The sequence below is a fragment of the Chironomus tepperi genome, unplaced genomic scaffold, assembly GCF_022539635.2.
Source record: "Chironomus tepperi strain 1889 unplaced genomic scaffold, CSIRO-AGI_Ctep_v1 contig_348, whole genome shotgun sequence".
In the NCBI taxonomy this organism is placed as follows: Eukaryota; Metazoa; Arthropoda; class Insecta; order Diptera; family Chironomidae; genus Chironomus; species Chironomus tepperi.
Genome location: NW_027226470.1, coordinates 58,158 through 77,801, shown reverse-complemented (window position 1 = coordinate 77,801; position 19,644 = coordinate 58,158). Strand labels below are relative to the sequence as shown.

At 35.2% G+C, this 19,644-nt stretch overlaps 3 protein-coding genes across 3 annotated transcripts; all 3 read right to left on the bottom strand.

Moving 5' to 3' along the window:
* Nucleotides 1–3,277: 3,277 nt before the first annotated feature.
* LOC139094007 (sphingomyelin phosphodiesterase-like) lies at nucleotides 3,278–4,012 on the bottom strand. Its single transcript, XM_070644873.1, has 2 exons — nucleotides 3,737–4,012; nucleotides 3,278–3,681 (listed from the first exon to the last, which is right to left on the bottom strand). Exons 1-2 carry the CDS (start codon nucleotides 3,980–3,982, stop codon nucleotides 3,346–3,348), a joined length of 582 nt encoding a protein of 193 aa, XP_070500974.1. The 5' UTR covers nucleotides 3,983–4,012; the 3' UTR covers nucleotides 3,278–3,345.
* A 257-nt stretch (nucleotides 4,013–4,269) lies between these two features.
* LOC139094011 (sphingomyelin phosphodiesterase-like) lies at nucleotides 4,270–5,377 on the bottom strand. Its single transcript, XM_070644878.1, has 6 exons — nucleotides 5,195–5,377; nucleotides 4,923–5,141; nucleotides 4,652–4,868; nucleotides 4,480–4,593; nucleotides 4,402–4,417; nucleotides 4,270–4,342 (listed from the first exon to the last, which is right to left on the bottom strand). Exons 1-6 carry the CDS (start codon nucleotides 5,375–5,377, stop codon nucleotides 4,270–4,272), a joined length of 822 nt encoding a protein of 273 aa, XP_070500979.1.
* Nucleotides 5,378–6,160: 783 nt separating this feature from the next.
* On the bottom strand, nucleotides 6,161–8,387 carry LOC139094010 (sphingomyelin phosphodiesterase-like). Its single transcript, XM_070644877.1, has 9 exons — nucleotides 8,058–8,387; nucleotides 7,786–8,004; nucleotides 7,620–7,730; nucleotides 7,514–7,555; nucleotides 7,340–7,454; nucleotides 7,262–7,277; nucleotides 7,141–7,202; nucleotides 6,600–7,084; nucleotides 6,161–6,540 (listed from the first exon to the last, which is right to left on the bottom strand). Exons 1-9 carry the CDS (start codon nucleotides 8,385–8,387, stop codon nucleotides 6,205–6,207), a joined length of 1,716 nt encoding a protein of 571 aa, XP_070500978.1. The 3' UTR covers nucleotides 6,161–6,204.
* Between the last annotated feature and the right edge of the window lie 11,257 nt (nucleotides 8,388–19,644).

The window sequence follows — 19,644 nt, the reverse complement described above, 5'->3', positions numbered from 1 at the left end:
GTTTGGTAAATAACTTGGAATGTTCCTTTGTTTTACAGACACAAAAAAAGCTTCTTTCAATCATTAATAATATTTTTTTTTTTGTTGTCATTGCTGTTTGTCTGTAGGATATAAAATCCTGGGAATCGGCTTAAGATTTATCTTCAAGTAAACATTTGTATTTACCTTAATCTCCTCCTTGCTTTTACTCTCAATGACATTCTTCAAATACTTAAGGATGAGTGCTGAAATCTTTACAGATTGTTCTTGAATCAGATTTATTTGTAATCGAGCTAAGAAGATGCCTTGTGAAGAGCCACAGAGTTAAAGTATTGTTCTTATGCTTTGGCTTCTTATTATACTCACTTACTTCCTTGCATGGGGCTTACGGGACCCCATTGTCACGTTTAGAGAACGTCTGCAGACAATTCTACCTTTCGATAACTTCTGTCAGTTTGGGATACTGAGGTTTATCAACTCATCAAATCCAGGAACTATTTGGGCTTCCCATCGATTACGCTTTCACGAAATTAAAGTGTAAATATTAACTTAAAATTGCAATTTTCAATCCCAATTCCGACTTTTGAAACTTTCGGGATCCCGGGATTTTTTGGCCATCTAAAAAAGTCAGCGAATGTTACTCTTTATACTGAGGCATTCTGTGGCCGTCTGTTCACATGACTTGCTCATCTCATTCGATTCACATGGTGAAAAGTGACAATATTAGCATCCTGGAAAAGCTGATAGAGTTCATTCTTTCAAAGACACCAAGTGCTTCCTCATCTGTTTCTGTGGAATTCCAGGGTTTTGAGCCATACAATGAAATGACCCAAACAAGAGTCTTGCATAGTATGACCTTGGTGCTTCTAGACAGATTCTGCGACGTAAAGAGGTGCTTTAGACTGTAGTATGAATCGTATAACTAACTAATTGGAACCATGCTCCAATGTGAAGCCTAGTTTTTTTACTTATCACAAAGTTTGTCCAAATTTTCCATCTTAGCATCTAATTTACATTCTTTTGCATCTAACTGACATTCTGATATACCTCGTATGGCTTCTTATTATGGTTTTTGTAATTATCTCGAATAAAACAAGTTAGTTAATCAATCAGAATTCCAACATCCGTCACCAATGGATTTAACCTGAATTTGGCAGCAAATTAGTGTCAATCCAGCCGAAAACTTGAGTTTTGTATTGATTAACGGATTTGTGCTGTTTTGGTATCCGTAGATCAGTAACCGAGTTGCAAAACAAGAACCTGCAACAGTCAAAAAACGGACAATTTTTTAATTATTTGTATGCTTGTAACCGGCACCTTTTTTGCATCTCTGATTAGAAAGCTTTCCTTAATACGCTCCTGATTGCCAAAGTCTGTCTAATCTTCTGTGTCAATATTACATACCAATGCTAACATCGTGACCTGTTCTAAGACGAATACATTATTAATTCCTTTACATGCTCTATTGTAAAATTTACAATTTCATTACATCACGACAATCGAGCAATGCTAAATTCTTCAAGTGCTGTATAATAAAAGAAGACAAAAAAAATATTCAATAACCGTTAAAAATTCTATTCATTCAACAAATGTTCATCTCTAAACCGCACATAAATTTACCATTTATTTTGGAGAAGCATAAAAAAATTCTTAAATAATAAGAATCGAAATCTAAATTCAATAGAAAGCTGTCTATTAAGTTAAAGATCACAACCACAAAATAGAAAAGATTTTGAATTAAACAAAAGAAGAAGATGTCAGCATATAGCTGTTATTTGTGGCCATAATTAACGGTTAATTGTTTCCATGTCATAAGATATGTCTAATATGTATAGACAATAATAATAAAATTAAATCTTTCAAATTTTTGTGAATATGGTAATGATGACCATAAAATAGAATTTCCATTTTGAACTTGGAAAGAATTCATTTAATCTACTTAGAGGTCATTTGTGATGTAATTATACTTAATTCTATTGTTATTGAGGAGATAGAGGAAATTCCAGAGAAAAGTTTATGTAATAAGCGAGAATTTGAATTATTGGTATTCAATAGCTTTATTTCTTTTCTTTTTTGGATATTTCTATTCATCTTTTCTATATTTGAATCGTCTGAATCATCGCCCGAACAGCACAACGTGTTCATTGGGATGTCGCTTCTTAATTGTATTAACAGTAAGATGCAAAGTTGCTCTGACGACCAAGCATACTCAATTAAATGAGTAAACTCAACAAATTTGATTGAGCTTACTCATTTTTGTGAACGTCTTTATGAGCATCCTATTTTCTCGTTCGGAACGGCTGAATTTAATGTATTTTTGATCGCGAGAAATGCGGTTAGTCGTATTGTGCCACTCGGTTATCTTTATGACTCATTTTCTGACTTGCTTTGATTCTGTTCTTTAAAATTACTAATTCTTTTCTTTTTACAGCAATAAAGAATTCCAAATAGAATAAATCGGTTTATTGATCAAAAATTAGGCCTCAGGTCAAGTTTTTGCAAGGTGTCGGATTTTGTTTGGATCTAACAAGTCAGAGTCAGCTTCTTGCGGATAGACAAATTGTACGAGCTAGGTGACCAAAGAGTCGAATGAAAGTATATTGTTGTAATCCAATTGATAACTGATTAATTAACAATTGATAAATTATTCGCCAAAGAGCTTTTAAATGTCCTCAAAACCTCTTTATTAACACCAAATGCATCCATATGCATCCATATGGCTACCAAAAAAATGGCTTACGCTTGGTGTTAGTAAGAGAATCTTTTGGAGCCTTAAAAGATCCGTGGTGGAAGTAAGTAAGAGTTGTGCTGACCCAGCACCGGATTTTGGATCGATTAACCAATTTGTGTCATTCAAAAATCAACAAAATGATACAATTGTAATTATTGGAAGAAACCAGCAGTATAAATGAGTAAGAGAATCAACATGAAATAGTTGAAAAAATATTTAAATTGGAACTACAATGTTGCTTATCGTGTCTATTTCATCAGACGTCTGCAAAAAAAATATTCAGTATTGCTGCAAGTCATTCAGGTGAAATGAAAAAGGAATAAGCAATGAAAATAAGCAATTAGATTGTCATTTGCAAAATGTTCCTTGGTGTCACCAACAGAGAAAGTCAGTGAGGAAGCATAGCGTGAAGCATGAAAAGGACAGAAATTTTATATTCGTTGATTACATTTCAATGATTATCACGTGGACATGATTAAAACGTGAACAAGGTGTTTTGGAGAAAAATGTGCCTGAAAAAGGTTGTGGAATGTTTTGCGTTGCGATTTTTTTATGTATTCTTTAGAACTTTTGGGGTTTTATTCAGACATAATGTCCTCTAAAGTATTTCACCGAATTTCCAAACCCGTCAAACCTTAAACAAGTGGAAATGATCTAATTTCATCGCATTTACGTTGGTCATTAACTTCATTATTTGTGATTCGACACAAGTTGTTCCTTAAGCAATTATCATCACATCCTCTAGCCAAAATGAATGGACTGTTGGACTGTCTAAATCCATAATAGTCAGTCAACATTTGACGACTTCTTGACAGAATATTGGACACGAAATTGTCTAAAGTTGCTGGTGATGTGTTGCCGATACCAAAGTGTTCTGTAAATCTGTAAAGCCTTTGCCATACTGGACTAGTTGCTGGATTCATGTTAGCTTCATTAAGGTTGTATGACCAGGATTCTTTTTCATTTACTTGCTGTAAAAATTAAAATGATAATTTAAAGCAAAATTTCATATCAAGCAATACTCACAAAATGGACACGATCAACATGATAAACATTATAATTTGGACTTGTACCACTGCTTGGTGTTGTAGCACCACCAAGCCACCCAACATTAACTGGAATTCTATGCTGATCTCTTGCATAATAAATGATAAATTCATCCTGATGAGAATGTCCAAAGAATTGCCCGCCAATAATTCTATGGAATCTCTCGATGACTCTACGATACTCTCGTGACCACCATCGAGAACAACTTGATCCACTAGTACTCATATGAGTGACTACATGAACCAATTCTCCAGCTCTTTCAGCAGCCAACAGCGTATCATGGAACCATTGAAGTTGTTCTGCAATTTGATCTGTGCTGTACATCATCCAGAAGTTTCCATTATAGCAGTCATTGTTGTTAAGAGCTACAATACGAAGTCTTGAGTCTGGTGAAAGTGTTGTGTAGTATCCACCACGAAGAATTGTTGCCCGGGTCGATGCTGGAAGCCAGTGACTCCAAGCAGTTGCTAGAATATTTTTAAGTTAGGAATTTATCATTTTATCAGTGAATTTCATAGCTCACCAGCATGCTGATAAAGCCAATGAGTTGCTAAATGTGGTTCCGTAATGTGTGGTGGTGCAAATCTAGTAAGGATGTTAATTTAAACTTGTAAGAACTTGATAAGATATTTAATTATACTCACTGATTTGTTGGATTTGCTAGAATTAAGATAAGAATTTTATGAGGAAAATCGGATACTCATTTTGCTATTTTTGTTTACCTTCATGATTGCCAAGGACAACAAAAACTGGCTTGTTGCCAAAAACAGTTCTGAGCATTCCATAGATTCTATCAAAAATTTGGATATTTCCTTCTTGGGATGTCTCCCAAATACCTGAAAAATTTTGATTATTTGCAGCAATATCTATTTAAAACTCTTCAAAGTTCCTTACCATGATCTACATAGTCACCAGTAACATAGACCATATCAGCATCTGGATGTGCAGCATTCGCTGATCTCAATGTGTCTTCAACAGCTTGCCATGGTGAACCACATGATCTATAGTCACCCCATTGTCCAGCTCTATCTTCAGGATTTGGTGCTAATCCATTGGCTCTTCGACAGCAAATTGGATCACCACAGTTGGCGAATCCACCGACTAAATAGTTCTATTGGACATAAAATCAATAAGAATGTTGGAAGTGGATTAAGTATGAACTTACAGGATCGTGATGGATATCCGTAAAGTGAAGGATCTTCATTTCGTTCGAGTTTCTAGGTGTGAAGACAGTTTTGGGTCCTGTAATTGGTTGACCAGGAGAAACATTGATTGTAAAATCAAAAACTGGATCTGGATCTCCACACTCGGGTTGAAAAACGATTGAACACATTTGATTTGCTGTCAATGATGGACGACTGTCGACAATGAATAGAACTATATCCTGTGGATCAAATTAACTTAAGATTTGACAGACAATAGCTAATCAGCACTTACCACATGCTTCCTAATAGCACCCTCACACACAATAATACTGTAAGTTGTTAGTTGTAAGCACAACGCAATAGAATCTTGAGTCAACTGCTCTCTATCTCTCTGTCCAGTACGATATTGATTCAACATCAATGCAAATGTTGTTCGACATGCAACACACGTCATTAGAGCTGCATCTGCATCCATATCGCTAACTTCATTGGTAGCAATTCTTTTGGGATTTGCATCATTCTTAGCATTCCTTCCAATGCTGGAGTTTGTATGCCAGTTCTTGTGAAATTTGTATATTCGCTGATGAAAAGATCAACAAATGTGTCAATGTGCTTCAGCATATTCTCGCGATTTTCAATTTCCTTCTCAGTCCGAACTTTGTATGCTGATGCACAGTACAAAGTGCAAAGCAGCAAGTATGCAAGCTTTAAAAATTTCTCCATTTTGTCCGATTTGTTCACATCAAAAGTGAAAGACTGAATGAAATTTCTCAAGTCACTTAATTTCACTTTTATACATGGATGTAGCATGGATTAGGTATCGAAAATATATTTTTTATCGGAAGGATCAAGTGCTTAAAGGTTGGATACAAATGGCGTGTGTCATAGATTGGACATTAAGTATTGCTATCCTGGTCTTATACCTGAATGACAAAATGCAGCAAATTTAATGCTTTGTCATGAATAAGTGCTGGAATCAGCTGTCATGTAGCCATCAGAAGGCCCTAGAATATTGCTGCCGACATTATGACGTATCGGCGACCTAGCAGCAGCATTGTACCTTTAGGGACAGCTTCAAACGAACTAATTACTTCGCTAGCCGTACAGATAAATTTTGATCCATGACCTTCTTCAGATGCCGCTTGAAACAAGCCCTATCGCTGGCTTTCGCTTGCCGACGTTAGGTGCCATATGACAATATATATACAATGATTAAAACAGCTTTATAATTTATGCCTGGAGTATCCAACTCTATAGATTTTATTAACACAATTCAAATTTATTCAACAATTCTTTTACAAATTATGTAAGTGGAAATGATCTAATTTCATCACATTTTCTAGTGTCACTAACTTCATTTGCCACAATTCGACACAAGCTGTGACGAAGACAGTTATCATCACATCCTCTAGCCAAAATAAATGGACTGTTTGACATTCTAAATCCATAATAGTCAGTCAACAATCGGCGACTTCTTGACAGAACATTTGACACGAAATTGTCTAAGCTTGCTGGTGATGTGTTGGGGATATTAAAGTGTTCTGTAAATCTGTAAAGCATTCGCCATACTGGACTTGTTGCTGGATTCATGTTAGCTTCGTTAAGGTTGTATGACCAGGACTCTTTCTCATTTACTTGCTGTAAATGTTACAAGATGCTTACTATTTGAAGTAAATTTCATATCAAGCTATACTCACATAATGAACACGATCAACATAATAAACATTATAGTTAGGGCTATGTCCACTGTGTGTTGTAATTGTACCTCCGACCCAACCAGCGTTAATCGCTACTGTATGCTGATCTCTAGCATAGAAAACGACAACGTCATCCTGATGAGAATGTCCAAAGAATTGTGCACCAATAATCCTGTGGAATCTCTCAATGACTCTACGATACTCTCTTGACCACCAACGAGAACAGCTTGATCCACTGCTCATGTGTGTGACTACATGAACCATTTCTCCAGCTCTTTCAGCAGCCAAAAGTGTATCATGGAACCATTGAAGTTGCTCTGCAATTTGATCTGTGCTGTACATCATCCAGAAGTTCAAATTATAGCAATCATTGTTGTTTAATCCAATAATTCGGAGTCTTGAATCAGGAGAAAGTGCTGTATAGTATCCACCACGACGAATTGTCGTTTGTGTTGATGCTGGAAGCCATTGACTCCAAGCAGTTGCTATAAAAACAAAAACAATGAAGAGTTTTTTATCGTAAATTAATTAGATAGCTCACCAGCATGCTGATAAAGCCAATGAGTAGATAAGCTGGGATCTGTTATGTGTGGCGGTGCAAATCTGGAAAAAGTATAGTTTAAAGCACATGATAAGATAGTCAGGTATTGTTAAATACTCACTGATTTGTTGGATTTGCTGGAATTAAGATACACTAATTAGATCATGAAATAAATAAAAAATATTTTTGGACCCAATACCTTCATGATTACCAAGGACGATAAAAACTGGCTTGTTGCCAAAAACAGTCCTGAACATTGCATAAAGTCTGTCAAATAATTTGAGTATTTCCAGCTTGTGTTGTTTCCCAAATACCTGAAAATTTTTTGATTATTTGCAGCTATATCCACTAAAAACTCTATTAAGTTCCTTACCATGGTCCACATAGTCACCAGTGACATAAACCATGTCAGCATCTGGATGTTGAGCATGTGCAGAACGAATAGCATTTTCAACTGATTGCCATGGTGTGCCACAAGCTCTATAGTCACCCCATTGTCCAGCTCTATCTTCAGGATTTGGAGCTATGCCATTGGCTCTGCGACAGCAAATTGGATCAGCACAGTTGGCTTGTCCACCGACTAAATAGTTCTATTTGATAATAAAATCAATAAGGATGTTGGAAGTGAATTGGATTTGAACTTACAGGATCATAATGGATATCCGTAAAGTGAAGGATCTTCATTTCATTCGAGTTTCTTGGTGTGAAGACAGTTTTAGGTCCTGTAATCGGTAGACCAGGAGATACATTGATTGTAAAATCATATATTGGATCTGGATCTCCACAATCAGGTGCTAAAACGATTGAGCACATTTGATTTGCTGTCAATGATGGACGGCTGTCGACAATGAAGAGAATTATATCCTGTGGATCAAATTTACATAGATTTGGACAGACAATAGTTAACAATCACTTACTGCATACTTCCTCACAGCACCCTCACACACAATAATACTATAAGATGTAAGTTGTAAGCATAAAGTAATAGAATCTTGTGTCAACTGCTCTCTATCTCTCTGTCCTGTACGATATTGATTTAACATCAATGCAAAGGTGGATCGACATGCGACACATGTCATTATAGCTGCATCTGCATCCATATCACCAACTTCTTGAAATAAAAATTCTCTTGGGATTTGCATCATCTTCAGCATGCCTTCTAATTCTGGTGTTTTAATGCCTGTTATTGTGTAATTTGTGTATTCGCTGGCGAAAAGGTCAGCAAATGTGTCGACATGCTTCAACATATTGTCGCGGTTGGCAATTTCCTGTTCCGTACGGATTCTATGTGCTGATGCACAGCACAGAGTAAAAAGCAGCAAAATTCCTAGTTTTAACAATTTATCCATTTTGGTCCGACTTGTTTCCACCAAAAGAGAAAGACTGAATGAAATTTTGCAAGCTTTTGTTCCTTACTTTTATGTCAGTAAAGAGTTTTAAAATTAGAAATAGAAATAATGTTATCAAAATCCATCTATGATTGATAATGAAAGTAGCTTTATCATATTTTCATTAATTTTAGTGATAAAAGTTAAGCATGAACATCGCGTGCTATCGAATTTCTGAATGTGAATGATGATAAGACATTTTTAACATCGATGAATGTAAACAAACGTGACTTATGGGTAAGAGGTGTAATTAGGGAGGTAATTTGGGGACTTGATGCTGAACAAGCTTTTATTTTTCGGGGCAAACCTTAGTGGTGAGTCTCGACCGGAACCCCACACGACATACACAATATTAATGATGATGATTAGTTCCTATTGATCTACTTTGAATCGAAGGATTAAAATGACTTAAGAGGTTACTGTTCCTGGCTAAAATGACTACTTCTGCTGGTTTCTAGGGTTGTTACTCTGCCTCCTTCTTAACGGTTGTAGGCCAAGTGATTGTTCTTCTACCAACACTCCTTTTGACTTTTACTTACATACTTCGCTGGCCGTACAGATCAAGTGTGATCCATTTGCCTTTATGGTTCCAAAACAATGCCTTCTGTTGAACTCAGGAGTGGATATAACTCACTTTTGCGACGATCATTTTGAATATTCATGACTTTTTTAATTAATTTCATCATCCACCTTTTGAGAATTGAAACCTTCATCGGAATTAAAATGATATTCGATATTTCGTGAAAGTTTTCTCAATTTATAAGAAGTAAAAGGTAAGAATCCGTCATGCTTAAGAATCATTTCACGAAAGGATATTGAATTCGGGATAATAAATCATAATCCACAAAGAAAAGAAAAGTTTTTTCATCATTCCAGAAGTGTTTAAAGGTAGCGTAAGGGGTGTATTTAGGGGGATTAGAGTAAAGAGGCAATCCCACATACAGGATTGTAAGAGCAAACTCTCCACTACTATGTTTTGGGAGAAATTCTTCAATTTGCCAGGGTTTTTTTTATATAAAATTCTCAAAATTCCTCTGAATTTTTGCGATTTATAAAAAAAAATGTCAACCTCCATCTGATCTATTTTCTTCAAAACATCTCTGGATAAGTCTCTGACTAGCGTCTATCAGAATATTTCATTATATCTGGAAAAGGTGGAGTGTGCTTAATGCTTAATGGATAATTGTTGATGGGCAGGACTTAAGCGCATTTATAAAAGCTCTCAAACTTTTTCTATAAGCTCTGCAATACAGTACATAATTACTGGAACCATGCTCCGACTTGAAGCCTAGGTTATTACAAAAGGCTTTTCATCTGAATTTCCTCCTAATCAAATCACAAAGCTTGTACAAATGCTCTTTTTTGACATCTAATTGACACTCTCACATTCCTGTTTTACGCCATATCGCTTAAATCTACTGTGAGACACAAAATGGATGGGTTGGAATCAAATTTACACCAGATGGCCCTTCCGGATAACTGGTTTATAGTGCCAAACTCTGAAAATTTTGAAAAGCACTGCCTTACACTATAAAATTCAAAAAATAAAAGCTTATAAGTCTAAACTACTTCAGACTTTGTGGATGGCAAAAGATCGCGAGGAAGACCGAAGAATTCCTGGATTGGATGTGTTGAAAAGGACGCTAGAGTCCATAATATCTCGAATTAGCAGAAGGCTTCGAAGGATAGAACTGTCTATAGACATTCTCTATGCGCGGAAATGGACCCTCGTGCGCATCAACCAATGAAGTAAGTAAGTAAGTATAAGTCTACAAAATTTCTAAATTTTAATCCCAAATATCCAACACAACCTGAATCAAATCTGCTCTAACTCTGAACAAATAAAAATCAATTTCAAGACAAAAAGCCTTCCAGACTCACAGCAAAGTTTCTAACCCAATAAAAATTCCAAGAAAAATCACTCGAAATCAAAAAGGAAACTTTTGGGCATCGAAGAATAAGAAAAAATTCATAACATGAAACACTTTTAGTCAATGATTTACTTCAATTTCCTCTTTTTTTTACTCACGCTAAGATATTTTACGGTACTATAGATACATTTCTACAATTCTCAAAGATGTGTAGCACGTAGTAGTTGAAAATCATTTTTTTTTCTCTCCATCTTCTATTTCTGCCTTCATTTCAACTTTTGCGATACATTAATTCATCACGTATTTCGTGCTACTTGAAAAGGGAGGGGCTGATGTGCTAAGAGTCAGTGTACAGAATATAGAAATAGGATAGAAATAAAGCATAAATTGTCGATATTTCATATATATGTTTTGTCAGGGTTGGGGATGGTGGGAATTGATGGAGATTATTGGGATGTAGCATGAGTTGTTCCTATCAGACTAAGAAATTGGTTTTAGGTACCATGTAAGCAAGTTCTTTGCCTGTAAGGGGTGAGCTTTTGCAAATTTCACTTTTGATCGTCAAACACAGTCAAAATCAATTTAATGTCTTGTCGTCAACAAAGCGGCAAAATGACAAAGCGACAAAACGACAAGAAAGCGACAAAACGACAACAAAGTGACTAAACGACAACAAAGCGACAAAACACAAGAAAGTGAAAAAACAACAACAAAACTACAACAAAGCAACTGTTGTGCTGCTCAAGTTAAATCACATGAAACTCTTAAATCTACTATAAATTGATCAATTCTGACTTAAGCTGTATTTTCCTTGAAAACAAGCAATTGTCACAACCCTGTAGCAAGCTCAACTGTAGTGAAGTGTACAATATATTCTGTCAGGATATTGTGACTATAGAAAGAATATAATCTTTCACTTTCTACCTTTTTTATTGGAATTAATATGTATCTTGGAGAAAAATGAGGAAGTTTTAATAAATGTTGATAGAAGTGACAAAATTTAAGTAAAAAATTCTGATCTTAAATTGCTAGAGCTCGTCCAAAATTCCAGGTCATAAGGCAAAACATGCTTGACTTGCAGACTTGGACGATATGTAAGGTACAGCCTTAAACAACAGGCATACGCATCAAAAATGCAGTAAATGAAGGTCAAACACTAGAAATTACCAGAACTCGATGATGCAACCTGGAAAGCACAAGACGTAAAAATGATCAAAAATCAAATCAAATCTTCTTTTAAAAACCATAAGCCCTGCCATAAGCCTTCCAGCTATTCTGGAAAAAAACAAATATTCAGTTCAAAATTCTCTTTATTCACTCCAAAATACCAAAAATAACTCTTACGATTTACATGACATATCACCTCTCTGTTCCGTCCCATATCCCAAATAACCCAACTGCTTCACCTGCTTCTCAAGTTCCTGTTTATTTGTCAATGATCGAAACAGTGATTTTTGCAATTCATCATATTGAAAATGAGGCGGAAATGGAAAATCTTCAAGTGAACACACGTGCACATTTCCTTCCTCATCACCAACGAGAAGTGAACGCCCGCATGGAGTAAATTTGATGATACTTATTTGACGATTTTCAAATGTACGCGTCGATGCTGGTTTTAAGTTTTTTCGTCTCAAGTCCCAAATTTGTACAGCATCATGTGTACAACTAGCGATTATTGTTGAATGTATTGGTGACCAGTATGCAGTATGAATGGCTGAAAATCCATCACATAGTTCAATAATTGGTTCAAAAATGTCTTCAATCCAGATTCGGATTGTCCAGTCACTGCCACATGTGAGGTAAATTTTTGGTGAAAATGGTGAAAAATGGATGGAATATACACCACTGTGGTGAACTTGCAAGACACTTAAATGCTGATGTGGGAAGTTAATTGAGCAGATATGAATGCATCCTTCGTCAGTTCCAACAAAATACATGTCAGTATTTAATGGATGCTTTTGAAGGCACAGAGCTTGTGGATGTCGATCAGCTTCAATAAAAGTTTTCTTATGTTCAACATGCAGTGCCTCAACAACACCTTCAATCCTTGCTAGCCTCAACTGTCTGTATCCAACGAGATAAGGACCAGTAGCTATTTCATACTTCATGATTCGTCCATCCTGTGAGCCTGTAATGATAAATTCTTTGTCTTTAATTTGTATCCACTGGATCTGCCACACAGGCTCATAACCAGGCGATGAAATTCGTTCACTTTTTGCCACAACTATGTGATGCTCAACAGCTGCATTACTTTCATCCGATACATCAAGAATTTCAATTGTTCCATCAAATAAAGCAACAGCAAGTAGCTGTGGAGTCTGCTTGGAAAATTCAACAGCTGTGACTGGAGTTCTGTATCGATATCGACGCTCTGGATTCACTGGATTCTTAATGCTCCACAAGAGTACAGCACCGGATGTTCGGTTCTTACTTTCACGATAATAATAAGTTCCATATCCAACAGCAAGTAGATCACCATTTGTATGACACCAGCTCATGTCTACAACATCTTTACCCATCGTATCAACACATTTGTATGTCCACAATGTTTGCAGACGATAGAGATACTTAATATTCAAATCCAGTGGATTAGTATCAATCATGTTACGGAATCGTCTTTGTCGTTCACGAAAGACATTTCCAGCAAGTAGTCGTTGTAGAATCATGGATGAAAGATGAAAATTTTCATTTGTGTTGAGCACCTCGTCGATATTTTCACCTTCCCGGCTGTAAGTCGTCACTTCCATTTTACTATGCAACTCATCATCAAGTTGAATTTCTTTAGTTCTTTTAGCCAAATCAGCATACGTGTCAAACATCTCAAAATTACTCACAAATGATTCCTGGTCTTGCTTCTTAATCCGTTCTGTATTTGCACTTCGTGACTTTACCAAAACATTTTCAGTTTGAACTTCAGCTTCGCATGTTCGACGATTCTTTCCAGGTCCTTTTGTTAGATATTCATATTCATAATTGTACTTTTCAACAGCTTCAGCTTCGTCGGTTCCTTTTGGGACTGTCAAGCTGATATTCTCAAAGAGGACAATGTCGTCAGTCTCTGTAAGGGTTAATTTCATAAAATTCTTGGGATTTTGAGCAGATGGATGGGATCTGCGGTCTTCCTTGATGTGACGTAGAGTTGCTTCAACATCGAGGACTTCTGATGAGTCTGTACGGTCGGGTACCTAAGGGAGTTGATGTTTTTGAAAGGTTAGGGAGGTATTGTGGATTTGGAACTGGATAGAGCAGTGATGTCCATACTTGGTAGTAAGCCACGACCGAATCTGCACATGGTATGGGATTCATGTGTGCCCCGACACACAGTTTGGACAGCACTGAAGCAGAGCATTGAATTAATCACAACAAGACTTACCTCAGCCGTAATATCATCCATATCCGGCAATATTTCCGATATTCTAGCTTCAATCAATGGCTCATTAAATGACGGAATTCTCGTTCTCACAAAATGATCAACTAATGTATCCCAAAGTGATTCTGTTCGTTGTCGTCTATCCTCTTCCGTATAACTCTCCTCAACATCTATTAAATCTGATTCCGTTAATGGATGAGGTGTTGCATTTCTACCATTGTGTCTAATCTAAAAATGTTTATTGTGTATAAACAACTGGACATTCGTGTTGCTATGCAATTGAGATTGGTAGCGATGGTAACTTACCACGATTTGTTTACGTAACTTGAGAACATTGTAAATATCTCGGTCGTAATAGGCGAGGTTCTTTTTTCGTGCATTTTGAATGATTGTTGGACGTGGTGGATGTTTATTCTTGCCTTGTTTGGTAAGTCCTCTTGATATGTCTTTGAAGCGGGCTTTGTTTGATGTGGGCTGGAATGGGAAGGTAAATTTGGGACATAGAATGGGTTTAAGAAGAGTTAAGGTTGTGTTGCTGGACATTTAAAGTAATTTTTGGAATTATAAGGAACCCTTTAGGGTTCAAAGCACATATACCTGACACCAGGGTGGAACAAGCTGTGATTAGTCGACCATATGTCAAATTATAGCAATGATGAACAATTTGTGTCCCACGGATCACTAGGATGTGACCAAAAAATTTTGGAAATGCCATAAACCTTTTCAGGCTCCGTTAAAATCTCTTATATTAATACCAAATGTAGGCCGTCTCCGCATGGCATCTTTAAGGCTGCCTAATTTAAACCGTCTCCGCTTAAGGCTGCCTAATTTGAGCCTTTTCTTTTTGGTATTAGTAAATGAGATTAAAGGGAACCCTAAAAGCTTCGTAGTGGAGCCTTAAGTGCTCCTTGATGGAGCCTTAAGTGCTCCTTGATGGAGCCTTAAGTGCTCCTTGATGGAGCCTTAAGTGCTCCTTGATGGAGCTTTAAATGCTCCTTGGTGGAACCTTAAAAGCTCCGTGGTGGAGCCTTCATCAATTTTGTCGCTCCGAACCGTATGCCATGATAGGTTTCAGTAAATTCTTACCAACAAAGTGTGAAGCAAAATAGTAAAAATTACCCATCACTGTGATGTATGCTTAGCAGTGGCATGAAGTGCCAAGATTACAGTTAGGTCGATTAATCAGCGTTTGTTGCGCTCAGTATCATATCCATGCGCAAATATACCTTAAAATCCGCTTTTTTCAATGCACTTTTCAATTCCGAACGTGAACTTGACCCATCTTCAATTGCCGGTCCACTTTCTATAGCCTTTTTCCATAGATTTGCCATTTTTTCAGCAACAAAAAAAAATCCAATTTTCACAAAAAAAAAAATTAATTAAAATTTTTTTCATATCCCACAAGCATGCTTTGATCGATAATTTTCATCGTCAATTTTCCAAAAAAGACACAGAACTAAAAAATAAAAAAATTGAACATATATCACATATCGTGTACTATTAATCCTCTTATAAGCTTCTTTTTCGTTCATTTCAATGAGACCATAAATATTGTACGACCACTTCCTAACGTTCCTGTGAACGAGCATTATCCCTGAAAAAAAAAAAAAATCATGATGTAGATAAATGTTATGCATATACATGGATATGGTACAATCATACCATAAGTAAATGGGGATTTTCGATCATGTGAAGCATAAAATAACATTTTTTCATGCTTTTTTGGATGGAGCGTGCAGATAGAATTTTATCGATAATATCACTAGCTTGAAAACATATAAATTTTCCATGTGGCAAAATGCTAAAAGCTTCCTCATCACTCTTTCTATGAAACTTGAATGTGTGCTTTATGGTAGAGTTTATGATCAAGGGATGCTTAGTTGTTGGATGAGAACGGGAACTATGGAAAGGTAGAGATGGTAGGGAAGGATAGGGAAGGATAGGGAAGGATAGGGAAGGAAAGGGAAGGATAGGGAAGGATAGGGAAGGATAGGGAAGGATTGGGAAGGATAGGGAAGGAAAGGGAAGGCAAGGAAGTTTGGAAATTGCTGAAAAATCTCTAATTTTGACGAATTTTCCACCCCTAGAATCCACTTACATCCCAAACTACCATATCATAGCAATAATATACATCTCATATCAATAGAAAATCCACAAGAACTTAAGACATATTCGTAAGCTGAGAAAGAGTATGAAGGAAGTAGAAACAAGATATAAATAATAAGACTCTGTAAGGAACGTTACATTGCAATAATGATAATGAAAATAAGCTTTACTAAAATAGAGAACGGATGGAAAATTGGATTTATAATGAGTGAAGCATCTGTATAACTTAAGTTTAATATTGCTTGACTAAGTTTGTAATAAGACATTACAGCAATATTGGATTTTTTAACAAGCTGGATTAGTTTGAAATAATTTAATAAAATTGAATAAAAATTCCATGAATTTATGACGATATTAATCAAAAGCACATGCACTGCTGCCCCAAAATCTACCAAAAATATATTTATTTCTTCCAACATATTTACTGCAAATGAGTTCTTGAGTTTTCCATTAAAATATTTCCATAAATTATAAACATAATCCCTACCATGCATATTATTCCTATCTAAATTACTTCACTCAATTTGAATAATAATTTAATACTGCTGTGAAGCTTTATTTACACATTTAAATCAGTTGGAGTTATTGTTTAGTTTAGTTGTTTGTAACAGAATCGAGCTGTGTTTTGGATGTGTTATGCAGAGTCGAGTCGACCTTTTCCATACAGAATTCAAGTCAACTTAGTGCTTTTGAAAATTAAATTAATTTCCTGAAAAATCGAGAAATTTTAAGGTTTTGTCGGGACACAGCAAGGAGAAATAGTATAGCAACGTCTCGGCAACTAGTCAAGGCATTTCCAAAAAAAATTCTCGGCACACAGGTTATTCGCCACTGTTTAAAGTTCTTAAAAGGCATGCTTTCAACAGCATGCTCTCTACAGCTTGCTCTACTTAAATCAAGGCATTGACACACGTTTCATCCGGATGAAAGGATTCTTCATCTCCATACAAAAATTTCATCCGGATGAAAGATTGTATGGGCCGGATGAAAGCGGATGAAAGATTTGTATGAGTCGGATGAATGCGGATGAATGATTTGTATGAGTCGGATGAATGCGGATGAATGATTTGTATGAGTCGGATGAATGCGGATGAATGATTTGTATGAGTCGGATGAATGCGGATGAATGATTTGTATGAGTCGGATGAATGCGGATGAAAGATTTGTATGAGTCGGATGAAAGCGGATGAAAGATTTGTATGAGTCGGATGAATGCGGATGAATGATTTGTATGAGCCGGATGAAAGAAGATGAATGATTTTAAATAAATTTTTAATTGAATATTTTTAAAACAAAAATCACATTTTAAGTAGTTTTAACATATTTATATGAGAAAATTAGTTTAAATAATTGCATTTTCCAAAGTTTTCATTCAAGTATTAGAAAATTAAGATAAAAAATAACAATTTTCATGATTTTTCCAAGATTTTTAATCCTTTTTCGGTCAAAAATTCGATTTTTCTCAAACTTTTTCACCCTAATATAAGAGAACTGATGCTAAATTCGGCTTATCTGATGAGTTTTTCAAATTAGTATAGAAAAATGTTATCGAAATTGGCTTTTCCAAAGATTTTTCACCATGATAAATGAAAATCGAGGACAAAAATGGCTTTTCCGAGGGTTTTTCACACAAATATAGGAAAATCATAGCTAATAATGGCTTCTTGAAGAATTTTTTACTCTAATAATTTAAAATCGAAGAATATTATGGCTTATGAGGGTTTTTCATCTTAATTTAGCAAAATTCAGTCGAAATTTGGGTTTTTCAAGGATTTCTATCCTAACATAGGAAAATCGAGTACTTTTCACTCTCATAAATGAAAATTGAGGCAAAATTTGGCTGTTTTAGGGATTTTTCATCCTGATATAGGAAAATCGAAGCCATAATTGGGCTTATATGAGGATTTTCCATCTTAATATAGGAAAATTTAAGCAAAATTGGCATTTTCGAGGAATTTTTACCCTAATAGAGGAAAATTGAGAAAAAATATGACTTTTCCGAAGGAACTTTACTCTAATATAGCAAAACTGAGGCGAATTTTTTTCTTTTTCAAGAGTTTTTCACCGTAATATAGGAAAATTTTAACAAAATTTGACTTGTTTTAGAGTTTTTTATTCTAATATACAAAAACCGAAGCAATTCATGGCTTTTCTGAGGAATTTTCATCCTAATCCAGGAAAATCTAAGCAAAATTAGGCTTTTCGAGGAATTTTATCGTTGCATAAGAAACACGAAAACTATTTTCAACATTTTAGCGATGAATATTGCTTTATAAAATCCATATTAATTATATAAACTATTATTATTCGCAAAAAATAGAAAAATGTGTTAAAATGTAGTAAAATATTACCAAATTTTACTCAATCTTAATTTTAAACTCGGATAATTATTTCCTGTACTTTACATAATGTGTAAAAATCACAGAAACTGCTTTCTAAAAAAATTTCATTCTAAATAAATTAAAATAATAATTTATTTTTAATTAATTCATCCGGATGAATTGTTTTTTTTCTTTTTCCATACAAAAATTTCATCCGGATGAAAGATTTGTATGAGTCGGATGAAAGCGGATGAAAGGTTTATATGGGCCGGATGAAAGCGGATGAAAGGTTTATATGGGCCGGATGAAAGCGGATGAAAGATTTGTATGGGCCGGATGAAAGCGGATGAAAAGCTTATATGCGCCGGATGAAAGAAGATGAAAGCGGATGAATGATTTACATGGGCCGGATGAAAGCGGATGAAGAGTGTCAATGCCTTGACTTAAATGTACTGGCTTAGCATGCTCGTTAGCTATTTTCTTAAGAGCAAGCTCTTTGTTTGCTTAGGTCAGATTTCAAGCACTAATCGATCTAGTTCTACAGTTGGACATGTTGACTACATGTAAGCATTAACTTGCAAATTCACACTTTGCTGATTTTGTGCTCACTTAATTGTAAAGAATTAAAAACTTTATTTTTTCATACGGAAATGTTTAAACTTTCATTTTCTAAAATAATAAAAAACAGTAAAAGAGCATAAAAATGGCAGCAGTTGAGTTCATTTGAGGTCTTTTCATCTCATATCTCTCTGTATCTGTGTTACTGCCGATGTTAAATCATTTTTAATTTCACTTTTTTCTTTCCTCTCCGCTTTATGTCATTTCCAATTTTCAATTACATGATATGCGTGTGAATTTATTCAAATGACTGCTCATGCCTTTGTGTGTGTAATCAAGTCATGAATAGACAACATTTGAGAACTTATTGTTTTGTTACTCAACAAAATTTGATTCCAATTTGATAAAAAAAATTAATTTTTAATTGCGATGAAAAAATCCACAGCAAAAAAATTAATTTTTATTGTCTTTCCCATTTCACTTATTGCCATAAATTCTCTCGTACCCAATTGAGTGTGCAGTGGACACATTTGTGAAAATTGAACTAATCAATAGCAATAAACAGATTTTATAAAATTTAAATTTTTGTTGATGCTGTTTTGTTGGAATTAAAGCTATTTTTCACTTTTCCACAAAAAAATCTGTGACTGACGTGAAAAAAACACAAGCACATGACCACCATATTTATTATGTCCATTTAAATTAATGAATTTTTTAAAATTAAATGTCTACCAATGTCATTGATCTGATGCAATTTAAGTATATTGAAACATAAAGGTGGACACAATGGACACAAATATAAAAATTCAATTATTTAAATTAAAAAATATTTCCACAATTATTTCATCCCACAATTCAATTAACTACCGCATGTGTTTCGTTAAAGGAAT